The sequence below is a fragment of the Meriones unguiculatus genome, chromosome 1, assembly GCF_030254825.1.
Source record: "Meriones unguiculatus strain TT.TT164.6M chromosome 1, Bangor_MerUng_6.1, whole genome shotgun sequence".
Lineage (NCBI taxonomy): Eukaryota > Metazoa > Chordata > Mammalia > Rodentia > Muridae > Meriones > Meriones unguiculatus.
In genome coordinates this window covers 108599660-108614711 of record NC_083349.1, presented here as the reverse complement: position 1 = coordinate 108614711, position 15052 = coordinate 108599660, and the positions used below count along the sequence as shown (strand labels likewise).

The following is a 15052-nucleotide window of genomic DNA, read 5'->3' as shown; positions in this document are numbered from 1 at the left end:
TATAAGTAAACTTTTATCTATACAGATGTGGCTGTGCTACTGACACAAAATACTCTGGTTTTTGTGACACTGGTTAAAATTAGTCAGGTGAGAATGGGAAAGAGTGATGCATGAGCTTCTTACCCGGTAGGCCTCCTCCCAAAGCCCACTGGACCGGTACATATTCACAGTTGCCTTCCATTCCTGGGCCTCAAGGTAGTGATACTCAGCCTCTTGCAGTCGGCCTTCAGCCTCCAGCTCCTGCGGGATGGTGTGTCAGGATGGGAGGGGTGATGGATGCTGGCTGGGAGGGCTGGGCAGGGCCAGAAGGGCTCACCTTGCCCAGGTGAAGATGTGTGTCACTGAGTAGATCTGGATGGTGCTTCCCTACCAGGCGGATCATGTCGTCATACAACTTGTGCTTTTTGAACATGGTGATGGCAAGATCGGGCTCCTCCACTGTCACATACAGCCTGAAGACAGGGGAGCACCTGGAGCCTCCTATGGCTACATCCCCGCTGCTGCTGCTTCTGGGCCGAGGCCACCAGCATCACGCCCATCCCTTCTCCAGGCTCTAAAGCCTCATCTCCCTCCACACTCACCTTTCAGCCTCTCGGTACTTTCCCTGCTTCTCCATTTCCTGGGCCTGCGTGATGTACAGCACCGACACATCTTCCGGGCGCATGCACTTCATGGCCAGCTGTGAACACGGAACCCAGGTAGGTCAGGTCAAGCTCAAGGAAACTCACCAGCTCTTGGCCTATGGATTCTCCCAGCAATCACTGGCATTTAGTTATTGCCGCTTTACTAGTCAGTTCATGCAATGCCAGGTCACAGGGAGCCCACGAAGAACTGCACCCTGCTAAGGCATGAAGACTGGGAGGGCCGTGTAGGCGGTGCCACACGCGCATTACCACACTCCTACTCACTCCACAGAGCTCTGCAACGCAGGGGACAGGGCAGAGCTATGAAGGGGCCAGGGGCTTTGGAGCGGTAGTTCAGAAAGCCTGGCTCCCGAGCCCTCCAGCTCTCTTTAGAACCGCAGGCGAGGGCAGGGACCTCTTCACATTTTTTCCCTCTTGCTAGGGAGCCAAGTTGCCAGGCTATATTTTGGTACCCTTTCTTGGCTTTCGGGGAACCAGTGAAGGAGGGCTATCAGAGGCCAAGGAGAGGCAGCATGGCCGCCAACGCACAGTCCTTTGCTCGTGGGCGCTGCCTGTTCTCTACCTTGTGGGCTTGCTCCCAGCGTCCAGCCTGCGTGTACATGTCTATAGCGTCTTTGGTCCGGTCTCCTTTGGTGTAGAGCTCCTCAGCAATCTGAAATTGAAGATGTCAACTGAGATGGTGGAGAGACTGGCGCACCACTTTGTAGTAATACTGAAGAAAAGATGAGTACAAGTAAAATGTGTCTCTAGGAAAAAAGACTAGATCAAAGTCCTGTGTGTGTCTGTCTGTGCATGTGTGTGGTGTATGATGTATGTGTGTCTGTCTCTGAGTACATGCGTGTGTACAGCATATGTATGTGTGTTCTTGTGTGTGCATGTGTTAGGTACACACAAAAACACAGAAGCGAGGGCAGAGTTATTCTATCCCCTCTGTCTTATTTTTTTGAGGCAGTGTCTCTCTCTGAGGCTGAAGCTTGTGAGGTTTAGCTAGGCTGGCTGGCGCCCAGCGAGCCCCATGCAAGGAATCCTCATCTTCACCCCCACAGCTGTGGGGCTACAGGTGTGTGCAAGACCATGTGGTGTGCTGGGATTTGAACACAGGTTCTCACACTTGCATAGCAAGTCCTCTTAAGCACTGAGGCATCTATCCAACCCAGTGGAATTCACGGGGCCTCACATTTCTGCATGTAGGACGGCCTATACTAGTTTTGCTGAAGCTATTCCTGAAGAATCACCTGGGCTGGCACAGGAAGAGATCACCGTGTCTGGGGCATGCTGGGATGACAACAGGAAAGTGAACCTCCTCACGCCCGGGGACACAGCTCCAGCAAGACGGGCTTGATGAACTGTCCTTGGTGAGCCCACATCCCGTTCCAGGAGACCACCTCAGCACCCTGCGCTGCGCTGTGCTGCTGCAGCGCTGCAGAAAGGGACTTTTCCTCACCTCGTACTCCTGCAGAGACGCATAGTGCTGGGCCACACGAGGGTAGTATTTAGATGCCGTGTTTCGATCCTGGAGATCTAATATATAAATTGCCTTCTTCCACTGGCGGGCACCCAGGGCAGCCTCAATTGCTTTAATGGAGCACCTGGCATAGTCAGGAAAGACATTAAATATGTAGAGGAAAGAGAGGGTGAAAGAAGTGAAGAGACCCTCTGAGCACATTCTAACCTACATTTGGAAATTTCTTTTAGGCTGTGGCACCCTCCTTTGCTCATAATGTTACTCCATGCCCAAATCCCCATTCTGTCCCTGTGCCACCATACCTGGCTTCAATATAGTGATTGATGGCCGCATCCAGCTGCTTCTGCTGCACCAAGTGGTCTCCCCAGGCCTCCTCTAGCCTTACCACCTCCATTGGGAAGGCCAGCCGAGCCAGCTCAACCGCTACCAGGGATACAAGAGGCACTTGGCTCAGAATTCCAGGGCTGGAACCCAGAACAACACGGTGGGGACGGATGGGTGAGAAGGAGAGGGAAGCAGAGCTGAGGCAGTCTAGCTGAATGGATGTCCCCTGGGAGAGGCTGGGGTACAGTGGGCAAGAGGGAAGAGGGTAAAGAATGGCTTGTGAGCGGCTGGTACCTTTCATGAACGCATTGCCTTTACAGTAGCACTCAAGGGCCCGCTGTGGATTTCGAATCTTCTCAAAGAGATCACCTGCCTGTCAACACACATTCAACTAACTACAGTGAATGAAACCCACAGAACACAAAGAATCAAGAATCAGCTCCCCAAAGAAGGATGCTGGCAGTCGGGGAGAGCGCTGTGTCCCCAAGACTCCTTTGGGCGGGAGAGGGGTTCAGGTCGTGGGCAGTCAGCATACCCTTTCATAGAGCTCCCCCTTGATGAGGGCCGTGGTGATGTGTTCTACCAGCTCCGTGTTGGCCAGCAGCTCCTCTCTGGTGAGAACCAGGCGCGCGGCTTTGGCAGGGAGCCCAGCTTTTAGGTAGAGGCTGATGGCTGCCAGCCCATCCCCTTGGCTCTCCTGTAGTTCACCTGCCCGTTCCTCCTGCTGCGTGTCCATTAACCACTGATAGTAATCTCGGCGTAGCTTCTCCAGGGCCGGGTGTCCCTGGACATGCACACAGGCAGCTAGGAACTTCATCCCGCCTCGCCCTGGTCCTCTGTGACAGTAAGCCTCCTCCCATGGTACCAGTATGTTAATTCCTCACTGTATCAGGAAGCCCCAACCCCATTCCAAATCCGACGGCTTCCTTAGAAAGACTTCTGAAATCGATGACACCGAATTCTGAACAGAAGACAGAAACAATACCTTTGCCTCAGCCACGGCAATGCACTCATCCCAGCGGTGTAGCTCCTGGTACATGTCCATGGCCTCCTCAACAGCATTCTAGGGGTGCCACAGGGAAGAAAAAGGATGCCAGGAAGAGGGTCAAGTCCTAGCAAGCGCTGCTCAGCCTGGCCAGGATACCAGGCATGACTATTCTCTCTCTCTGTCTCTCTCTTTCCCTCCCTCCCTCCCTCCCTCCCAGTCCCACTCCCTCTAGAAATTGACCTGAGTGCCTTGCACACCCTAAGCCCACCACTGAGCTGCACTCCAGTTGTGGGTTTACTATTCACGATGAACTAAATGAAGCCTAAGACTCTGGCTCTTTGTATGCACAGGTGCCCAAGGCAACCTGTCTTAAAGGAGGCTCCTCAGACTGTGCAGGTTTGGGGCTCCACAAAAAAACCTGGATCTACGCTGTGTACAAGAATTACACAGAGGTAGTCCATGGCAGCTCAGTGTCCAAGAGGGTTCCCTAATAATAGGAACAGGGACAGTCTCTGACATGAACTCATGGGCTGGCTCTTTGATCATCTTCCCCTGAGGGGTGAGCAGCCTTGCCAGTCCACAGAGGAAGACAGTGAAGCCAGTCCTGATGAGACCTGATCGACTAGGGTCAGATAGTAGGGGAGGAGGACCTCCCTATCACTGGACTGGGGGAGGGGCATAGGAGAAGAAGAGGGAGGGGGGATTGGGAGGGGGTGGGGAATGGGGCTACAGCTGGGATACAAAGTGAAAAAAAACTGTAATTAATATGAAAAAATAAAAAAAAAGAATTGCAAAGACAGGTTCTGCAGTAGAGAGGAACTAAGACACCATTTTGAAAGGAAGAAGAAATCAAAGACCAAAGGAGGATATTTGCCTAGATAAAGACTAACACAGAGGAGGCATTGGATGATGAAGGCATGGCATGAACTCTGAGCTTAAAAGGTCTCTCCAAGCTTTCCAAAAACACACTGACTGGCAGTCTTTCATTCCTCTCCCTTCCCAAGAACCCCTCCTCCATCCTGTCCCCTTTCTCCTGTTACCTGTTCCAAGAAGATCATTTCTGCCAGTTTGTAGTTCTTATCCAGCATGGCTAGACGTGCTCGGACCTGATAGAAGTCTGTTCCTTCTCCACCCTCCAGGGAAAAAAAAAGACGTTTGGTCTTTCAGAGCAGGCAGACACAGGAAGGCCAGGAGGACATGGAGGCTAACAGACTTGAGAAGCTAACTATCTTTATCGAATGGACTGAGCAGCCTGAGGTTTCATGGGTAATTTCAAAGTGGTCTAACTTTAGTGATGAGGGGCTGGGCAGGGTAGAAGAGGGTAGGGAGGCTAGAAAACTAGGAATCCCCGCACTAAAACCAACACAAGTGTCAGCGTGGGAGACTGAATGAGTCAAGATGATACTTGCATATTCTCTGGACACCTGGTCTGCAATCTCATTGGTCTCATGCAGGAATCGAGCTTTTGCCACATGGCCCAAAGCAGAAAAGCACCTATGGCATGGAGGCAATAACACCAACAGTTACATCATTGATTACAGCACTTCATTTAGTCATTTGATTCAACCAAAATGTATGTAATGAGTATCCTGTGTGTGTGTGTGTGTGTGTCCTGCACACACTATTACTATCACAGCCCAGAGAGGGACAAGGAAGATGAAAGCCTTGCTCTCAGGAATTTTCCATTCCAGTACAGACAGATAATTGTAAATGGACAAAGATAAAGAGAGAATGAAAAGTAAAATGAGCCGTGCTGATGCTGTCACCAGTGGCTGAGGAGGCCACTGAAAGTGGCTGGGACGTGACAATAAAAAGCAGCTAGCCACTGGTCAGGCAAAAACTTGCTTGCTGTTACAAAGTGGCAAGTCTGTCAAGGGGGCAACCAAGACCTTCCTCCCTGGATTTCAGGCCTGCTCCACAAGAGAAAATGCACATTTGTTGTGGTAGGAAGTCATGGGTCCTAGTGGGGAAGCTACTGCTGTTATATTTGCTAAATGTACATGGTACACGCATCAGATTGTCTTCTGGATAGTTCCAGTGCTGCCCCCAGCGTTGGTCAGAGAAGCTTCTTGTGTCCTGGGCAGACATAACTACAGAGACATAAGTGGTCGAAGCAATGAGAACAGACTGCCGAATGCTCAGCCATAAGTGAGGCCTATGTGTCCCCCCCTAAGGCTCAGGGGCTGGAAAGAATCGGAACGCTGTCTTCCAGGCGTCAGATGGCCATGGTGCGTGGGAACCATCAATATCCTGTTATGTGGATGGAGGCACGCAGGAGGCCTGGCCCTTCCTTCAGGACCTGTGGGCAGTTATGGTTGTGGTTAGTGGTGGCCCCCACGCGCGCACTCAAGTGTGCATGTACACGTTCTTCAGTGGTGTAGCCGCTGATGGGGTGTCTGCGCTCCTGTAAATAACCCTTCACCCTGCTCCGATAAGCAACTCTAAAGAAACTCACTGGATCATTAAAAAAGAGAAGGATTAAGGTAGAAAGGGGACTGGCTGGGAAGAGGAGGATCGTAAGGAGTAAGAGGGGACAAAAGTAATGGGGTGAGTACGATAAAAGTGCATTACAATGCCATAAGGAAACCACTAATATGCACGATTAATATACGCTAATAGAAACATTTTCAAGAGAGTTAGTCAGGGCAAGATGGGGCAGAGGGAACGCCATGCAACAGTCCCAGCAAGGATGAGCAGGGCATGCTCAGAGCCAGAGGAAACGGTGTTGCTGGAGACTGATGGGCAAGTAGGTAGGTGAAATAAGAAAGAAGCAGAGGCAGACACTTGCAGGGTCACTGGCCACGGCAAGCAGTCTAGGTTTTCTATTGAATGTAACAGTAAACTATTGGAAGGTTCTGGACAAAAAACAATTATACAATTGTTTTGTTGTTGTTGTTTTCTACACAGGGTCTCACGTAGGCCAGGCTGGTCTTGAACTCATTATTTAGTCAAGGATAACTTTGAACTGATTCTCCTGCTTCCACCTCCCAAGTGCTGAGATTATAGGCATGTGCCATAATGTCTGGTATATACAGTGCTGGGGATCAAGTCCAGGGCTTCATGCATGCTAGGCAATTATTGAATTACATCCCTAGTCCTCTAATTGATTTTTTGTTTATTTATTTATTTATTTTTGAGGCAGAGTTTCTCTGTGTAGACTTGGCTGTCCTGGACTCACTTTGTAGACTCACAGAGATCTGCCTGCCTCACTCTCCCAGAGTGCTGGGATTGAAGACATGAGCCATGCCATGGTTCCTGGTTTCTAATTGACGGTTTTAAAAAAGCTTTGCCAGGTGTTAGTGGCACACACCTTTAATCCCAGTACTGCATAGGTTGGGTGTGGTAGTGCAAGTCTGTAAGCTTAGCACCAAGAGGTAGAGTCAGGAGGATCAGAATACCAAGGTCATCCTTGATATAGATGAAATCTGAGGCCAGCCTGGGCTACATAAGACTTAAACACAAGATCGGGGCTGGAACAATGCTTAGTAGTTAAGAGCATTTATGCTTCTTGTAGAAGACTAGGGTTCACAACCATCTAGAAGTCCAGTACCAGGAGACCTGATGCCCTCTTCTGGCCGTCATGTATACCAGGCACAAAATATATGTACGCAAGCAAAGCAGTCATACATGTAACAATAAAATAAATGTTAAAATAGTAAAAAATAAGGTGGAGTCTTTAGGACTTGCTGATAGTCTACATGAGGACAAGGGAGCAGGGGTATAGGGTGAAAAAGCACAAGGATGCTTCCCAGAAGCAGCGGGCATTTATTGAGTACTTACAACATCATAAGCCTTTTGGACAAATTCTCTTATTTGTTCTTTATCCCCATCACCTGCCACTCTTTTCATAATACTATGTAGTAAATGCTATCATCAGTGTCCCACTTTATATGGCGAAAATCAAAGCCCAGGGTTGGAAAGGGTAAGAAACCTCTCTAAGTTTACATAAGTTGGGAAGTGGAACCAAAGTCTGAACTCAAGGGATCTGAAGCCACAAATCTGTCTATTACCTCTGTATCACCCCCAGGACAGATTCAGAAGGCATGTTAAGAATTGTTAGACAGGCTGGAGAGATGGCTTAGTGTTGAAGAGTGCATATTGCTCTTACAGAGGATCTGAGTTCAACCCCCAATACCCATATCGGGAGGCTCACAACTGCCTGCAACTCCAGACCCAGGGGACCCTATACCTCTGGCCTATGCAGGAACAAGCACTCCTGGGGACAGACCCACACACATACACATTGTGGTGGTTTGGATGAGAATGCCTTCCACAGGCTCAGATGGTGGAAGACTTGGTCCCCAGCTGGTGGAACTGTTTGGGAAGAACTAGGAGGCGGGGCCTTGTTGGAGGAGGTGTGTCACTATGGGTGAGGCTTTGAGGTTTCAAAAGCTCTCTGCCAATTCCAGTGTTCTCTGCTTTCTGGTTCCAAGATGTGGGCTCTCAGCTGTCCAGGCCATCCATGCTTTCACTCTACCAGCATGGATTCTATAAGCCTATTTCATGCTTTCTTTTATAAGCTGCCTTGGTCATGGTATTTTATCAGAGCAGTAGAAAAGTAACTAATAAACATTTAATTAAAAATAATTAGCCATAGCCAGGCATGGTGTCACATGCCTTTAATTCCAATGTTCAGGGAGGCAGAGGCAGGTGGATCTCTGTGAGTTTGAGGCCAGCCTGGTGTACAAATCGAGTCCAGGACAGCCAAGGCTACACAAAGAAACCCTGTTTCCAAAAGCCAAAAATAAACAAACAAACAAAATAAATAAACCCTAAATCTTGGGGGCTGGCGAGATGGCTCAGTGGTTAAGAGCACTGTCTGCTCTTCCAAAGGTCATGAGTTCAATTCCCAGCAACCATATGGTGGCTCACAACCATCTATAATGTGAACTGATTCCCTTTTCTGGCAGGATAGAACACTCATATAAATAAAATAAATAAATCTTAAAAAACTTAAAAAAACAAAAATAAACAAACAAAAAAAACCCTCTTGGGTTGGAAATGCAGCTCAGTGTTGAAATGCAGGCCTCACAAGCATACAGTCCTGGCTGGAGTCTTAACATCATGAAAAGAAAAATAAACACACACAGCAAGAATGCAGACAAATAACCTCTTTTGGTTTGTTTGTCTGTTTGAGACACAAGGTTTTTCTATGTAGTCTTGGCTGTCCTGGAACTCACTCTGTAGACCGGGCTGGCCTTAAACTTATAGAGATTCACCTGCCCCTGCCTCCGAAGAGCTTGGATTAAAGGTGTGTGATACCACCACCACCACCAGGCTGATAACCTTTTAAAGGGGAACCTTGCAAAGAAAGGGAAAAAATATTGAGGTGTAGTCAGAGCCAGAGGGATGGCTCTGCAGTTAAGAATGTGCACAGCTCCTGTAGAGGACTAGCATTTCACTCCCAGCACCTCCATCAAGGCGGCTCACAACTGCCTGAGACTCAACACTCTCTGACCACGGCAGGCCCCTGCACTCATGTGCACAGACCCACACACTGACATTTTTTGTTTCTTTGTTTTTTGAGTCAGGGTTTCTCTGTGAGGCCTTGGCTGTCCTGCACTTGCTTTGTAGACCAGGCTGGCCTCCAACTCACGAAGATCTGCCTGCCTCTGCCTCCCAAGTGCTGGGACTAAAGGTGTGTGCCACCACTGCCCAGCCCACATTGACATTCTTATATATAAATTTTAAACTATTTTGAAAAACATATATCCTTCAAATCTAGGGTGGAAGGCTGTCTGCGGTCAGTGTGCCAGGGAAGGCTCGCATAGCGGGCAGTGCCTGGATTCAGGACAGAAGCAGCCTGTACGTGAGCACTCACAGGCCCCCTAGCTGCCAGCATCTCAGCAACATGTGGCCCTCACCTCTCAGCAGTGTGGAGCTGCCGGGCCTCCAGGGCCAGCTTGCTCAAGGTTTTCCACATTGCCTCTGTTTCCGGGGTCATCTCCAGGGTCTCCAAGAAGGCTGTTGCCCTGCAGAGGAAGGGAAGCAAAGCAGAGGAGTGACGCAGGGTCTGGAGGAGGAGAGGAACACCAGTGCTGCGGCAGGAGGAGGGGGAAGGAAGGCCCTTTGTGTCCAGGTGCCTCCTCGGCTCGCAGGGCCCTGTCAGCGGTGGCAGTTTAACAGGTCACTGCAGGTGTCCCCTAGACCCGCGCTTGCTCCCAACACTGGTTGTCAGCAGACTCTCACCGGGTGTAGTTGCCGTCATCGATGGCTGTTCCAAACTCAATCAGGCCCTCGTCCAGGGTGTAGGCAACGGTAGTCACGCCTTCCGTCACCATCACCTCTGTCTTCCCACCGCCTCGCTCCAGGCCTACAACATCTCCCTGTAACAGTCCACCCAAGTCTGAGTCAGAGCTTCCACTCACCCAGACACAGAGCAGGCCCACGCTCACCAACCCAGGGTCCACACCGGGGAATTACAGCGGTCTTGTTTCTTATCACTGCATTTCTCTCAGGCTTATAAAAATGCCAGAGCTGTGGCACTAGCCTTGGGTTAGAGTTAACAGATGTCAGCTCCAATGCCTGGAGGTATACTAACAAAGAGTGGCATCCAGTTCTTCAGCAATACTACAGGTTAAGACATGTGTGACTCTGTGGACTCCTGATTGCATGTACACACATGTGACTACACACGAGAAGGCTAGGAGACAAGCTTAGTGTCATTCCTCAGGTGCTTTCCACCTTTTCTGTCTTGAACCAGGGTCTCTCCTTGGCCCTGGCATTTACTAAGCAATTGGGCGGAGCTCCAGGGACCTGCCTGTCTCTGCCTCTCCAGTTCTGGGATTGTAAGTGTGTATGCCTTGCTTTTTTTTTGTGTATGTTCTCAGGCTTGAACTCAGGCCCCTCCACTTGCAAAGCAAGCACTTTGCCAAATGAGTTATCTTTTCAACTCCCACATTAAGTATACTTTTTAAAATATATTATTCCTTTTTCACATTTATTTAGTGTGTGTACATCCATCCACGTGGGCCTTGAAGACTAAACTCAGGTCATCAGGTTTCACAGCAAGCACCTTTATCCTCTGAGCCATCTCACCAGGCCCCAGACTAGGGATTCTTGAAGGTCCTCCTGTTAAATTACAACTTAAACCTGAAACATACTCTTTCTTTTCATGCACAGCTGATTTCACATGAAGAAATCACTAAGAATGTTCCCTTCATCTATGCTACCCATCCCTCTAAAAATAAAATAAAATAAAAATCAAGAGAGCAGACAGGGGAGCAAACGCCAAGAAGCTAAAATCTGAGCAGGGAAGATGGAAAGTGAGCAAGTGGAAAAGATCGTGCTGCCCTGAAGGCAAACGCAGGATCAGGAAAATGAGCCTTGAGCCCCTCAGCAGGATGAAGAGGCTGAGGCAGAGAACTCCTCAGCAACCTGGGCCCAGGAGACCAAAGCACGTGGTGCTTCCTAAACATGTAACTGACTGCTATTTACACAAACAAACCATCTTTGGTAGAAAACAAATCCATCTAAGGCTCCAAAAGTCTACAGATTGCATTCAGAGTAATAGGAGTGTGCTTGCGCATAGACAAGCACACACACACGCACACACACACACACACACACACACACACGCACGCACCCACCAACCAGTACGAAAGAATAAATTGTAACTATAAATAATAATTTTAGATCTTTAAGAACTTTAGGTATTAAGAGTAGCAGTTATAGCCAGGTGTGGTGGTGCACCCCTTTAATCCGGCACTTAGGGAGGCAGAGGTAAGTGGATCTCTGTGAGTTCAAGGTCATCTTGGTCTACAAAGAGAGTTCAGGACAGCCAAGCCTACACAGAGAAACCCTGTCTTGGAAAAAAAAAAAAAAAGAATAGCAGTTGTAGACAATGCACTGTAATAAAATTACATATGACATATTTAAAGATATAAAGATGACATGGAAAATTAAGTAAGGAAAGACTATGGCATGGTTGGACATATTGGAAAAAGAATCAAATAAAATTTTATGAAAGTGAAACCTGTGATGTTGAACATGAACAAGTTCCCAGGCCAGATTTAACTTCTGGAGTAACACTTCTTGAGTAGCAGAGAAACACAAAGACCTAACTGATGGACTGAAGGATGGGTGTAGAGGGACTTTAATCCAGCCACATGGGTGCTTTGGCTGGAATAGAGACATGCCCTTAGCACATACCTTTAATCCCAAATAAAGAAGGTTAAGGTTAGTTGATAGAAGGAAGCAGCCATGTTTGAAAGTGATGTCTAATTAAGAGGCAGACGAAGTGACAACCAGAGAAAGATTTGACAGAATAGGATACGGCCAACTCTCAGGAGAATAGAAAAGAAGGAAAGGTGACTTAAAAGGGAGCAGCACAGAGATAGAGGGAGACAGGAGGAAATTTTACCAGGCCAGTTCTACAAAGACAGGTTACAGAGAGAGAGAGTGAGCAAAGTAGACACAGGTGAAGACAGAATGAGCCAGGGGATGAGAACGAGCCAGAAGATTAGAATAGATTGCCATAGTATGAGGTGGAGCAGAGCAATTCAGTGAGAAGCAGAGAGAAACCAGTTTGAATCAGTCAGCTTGGAGAGCCAGAACAGCTGGGTTGAACCAGCCAGCCAGAGTTTGAAAGAGCTAGAAATGATGAGCTAATTCAGCAGTAAGTCTCAGAGGCTGAAAAGATATTAGGCCTAGATTAATTGTACAGAGGCTAGAAGCTTCCAGGACTAGCCTCAGGTTAGCAGACAGAGGCCATAAGCCTCAGAGATGACAATTAAATAAGGTGAACAAAAGATATTTAACAGATACCTAAACATATCCTTTAGAATATTCATGGAGCAAGAAGAGAGAAACACAAAAGAAGTTGAAAAGGCAAACAAGACAGAACAGGAAACATAACATATGCCTGGTTTGAATTCCTGGGAGAATGGCAACAGTGTTCTCAGTCTCAGTCCCAAGACTGAGGAAGATGTGTGTGTTCACAACTATAGGAAACACAGCAAATGCTAGATGGAGTAACATTTAAATTTATATATAAAGGCTAGCAGCACAATTCAGTACTGGGGACACACTTCCATGCATAGGTTCAATTGCTAGCCACCCACTACATAAACCCCAAACCCTCTAACCTGATAAGGCGGCCTGTGCCTACAGCCCCTGCCTCTTGGGAGGCTAGGGCAGGGATTTGCCTGAGCCCAGGAATTTGAGGACAGTCTGTCCTATATAGCAAGAAGCCATCACAGGAAGAAAATACTATGTAGAAAGATTGTAGCAAAGTGTCAAAACATCTAGGAAAAGCATGTTTTAAATGCAATAAAAGAGGGGCTAGAGTAGACTGCTCAGAGTGCTGGTGCTGACTGTTCTGACAGAGGGCCTGAGTTTGGTTCTCAGCACCTAAGCTGGGCAGCTCACAACAGCCTGTAACTCCAGCTCCAGGGGATCCGATGGCCTCTTCTGGCCTCGGCATGTACCCGCCCTCACTTGCGTATGCATGCACAGACACACACACACAATTAGAAATTAAAAGATAAATCTTGAAAGCAACCAAAGAGAAAAGAGCTGCTAATAAATTTCTCAGAACACGCAAGTTATTGGGATAACATGTGACAAAACACTAAGAAAAACCAGCTGTCAGTCTAAAATTAGGTACGGGGTCCAAAAGTGGTTTTAGAAGAAAAGCTAAACAAAAGCATGTTCAGATTATAAAAAACTAAGAGATTATAATTTTCCACCAGTGAGATTCTCACCAAAGGGAATTCTAAGTGATACTCTCCAAGAAGAAAAAGTAAGAAATAAATATGCTGGTGGCAAATCTAAGCTCTGTCCATATAAAATAATGATGTCATGAGCCATGTGCGGTGCCCCATGCTTGTGATACCAGCAGTTGGGGAGGGAGAGGCAGGAGGCAGCCTGAGCTACACAAGTTTAGTTCTAGGTCGTGGAAGCCTGGGGGGTGGAGGGGGGGAGAAAGAATATTAAACGAATATGAATGATGTCAGGCATGGTGGCTGTAGTTCCAGCACTTACATATTAGGAGGTAAAGGCAGGACTATAGAAAATCCAAGACTAGCATGGGCGTGCAGCCAGACTGCACGCTGAAAGACGCAAAGTTGAAGACGGAGAGATAGTTCGGTGGTTAGCTCTTACGGAGGACCTGGATATGGTTCCCAGCACCCACGTGGCAGCTCATTTCCACCTGTAACTCTAGTTCCAGGGCCCCTGACACCTTCTTCCGGTCTCCAGGGACACCAGGCATGCACGTGGTACACACACGAACATGTAGGTAAAACGAGCATACACATAACATGCAAGTAAATCTTTTCTTAAAAAATCTAAGTGTTACTCCTAGAAACCCACTTCATGTGGTTTAAAAGTGCACGGCAAGTACTTGCCCAGAGTGCCTGAAGGCTGGGTTCGACCCCGACACAGCAGCAGCAGCAACAACGAAGATTAGAACTAGAGCTGGGGAGATGGCTCCACAGGTTAACGTGTGCAATGGCCTGTGTTCAATCCCACACGGCAGGGCGAGAGAGCCGACTCCCACAAGTTGTCCTCTGACCTCCACATACGGGAATGTGTGTGCACACATACACACAAAGTAAATAAATGTTATTTAAAAACTTGAAGGTTAGAATTAAAAATACTGGACAACCAATGAAAAAGGGAGATAGTCAAGATTAAAGACTTGCAAGGTGCTTGGATTATCTGCAGGGGGAAGGAGGTTACACACTGGCTAACTTGTGCCTTGCAGTGCTTGTTAAGCCTTGAAGGATATGTGTAACAGGATGGTGGGTGGGTGTGACGCCAGGATGGGACAGGGGAGTATTTCATGTGTAATTTGAGAAAGGAGAAACTCCAAGTGGCTGTAACAATGAACACGAACAAGGATGTTGGCATGGAAGCGTCCCTCCCACAGGGGTCTACGTTCTCGACTAGAAAGACTGCACATGGTGACGTCATACAGTCCCAGGGCCACTGGGATATGAACTCATCTCTAGGAATCTAACAAGGTCAGGAAACCTAGGCAGGGACAATTGTGGAGGCCAGAGCACTATGGGGAGGGGGTGAGAGCCGAGCTTGCCAGTTTCATCATAGAGAGTATGGGTGGTGGACAGAGAAAACCAAGCGGCCTTCACAGTCTTCTCCTCAGGGTTCTAAATAATTAGACGGACACATGTCTGGGGCCTCCTGGTCTCCACATACCCTGATAGAGGACATGGTGACTCTCTCAGGCGCCTCAATGTTGTACCACACACATAAGCTGTTTCGGTTCTGAGCTACCAGCACATCACTCCCGGGAACCCACTGCACGTAGGAGCAGAAGTTGAGGATCATGGTCTTAGAGCAGCTTTCGATATCATAGAGATGCAACTGGAGGACGAGGGAGACAGCACAGTCAGAAGGGTGTGATACGTCGTCTGGTTTTGCCCATTTCCCCAGTGGTGAACTGACCCAGCCAGTTACGCGTTGACTTTCCAGCCCCTGGCGCCTACTCTAAGTTGCTATTTCCTGACTCTGATCCAGCCTGAGATGACCAAGCAAGCTGAGACCTACATTCAAGGTGTTGTCAGGTAAAGGTCAGACTTTCATTCTTAGAGTAGCCCTGGGCCAGATTAATGAAGCCACCAAACAAAACTAAACGAGCTGACAGTTTGTGGAGTGGCTTTCACTGAA

At 48.1% G+C, this 15052-nt stretch overlaps 1 protein-coding gene across 3 annotated transcripts in view; it reads right to left on the bottom strand.

The window, feature by feature from the left end:
• The window catches only part of Ift172 (intraflagellar transport 172), a 40463-nt gene that overhangs the window by 11025 nt on the left and 14386 nt on the right, over positions 1 to 15052 (bottom strand). For all 3 annotated transcript variants that reach the window (XM_021635416.2, XM_021635415.2, XM_060364927.1), the window contains 14 exons: positions 14582 to 14749; positions 9611 to 9747; positions 9286 to 9393; positions 4831 to 4915; positions 4462 to 4554; positions 3419 to 3496; positions 2969 to 3217; positions 2728 to 2806; positions 2412 to 2532; positions 2089 to 2233; positions 1207 to 1296; positions 582 to 679; positions 317 to 452; positions 124 to 240 (listed from right to left, as the gene is read on the bottom strand). In XM_021635416.2, coding sequence (XP_021491091.1) covers positions 124 to 240; positions 317 to 452; positions 582 to 679; positions 1207 to 1296; positions 2089 to 2233; positions 2412 to 2532; positions 2728 to 2806; positions 2969 to 3217; positions 3419 to 3496; positions 4462 to 4554; positions 4831 to 4915; positions 9286 to 9393; positions 9611 to 9747; positions 14582 to 14749 — 1704 coding nt within the window. The remainder of the gene's footprint in view (positions 1 to 123; positions 241 to 316; positions 453 to 581; positions 680 to 1206; positions 1297 to 2088; positions 2234 to 2411; positions 2533 to 2727; positions 2807 to 2968; positions 3218 to 3418; positions 3497 to 4461; positions 4555 to 4830; positions 4916 to 9285; positions 9394 to 9610; positions 9748 to 14581; positions 14750 to 15052) is intronic.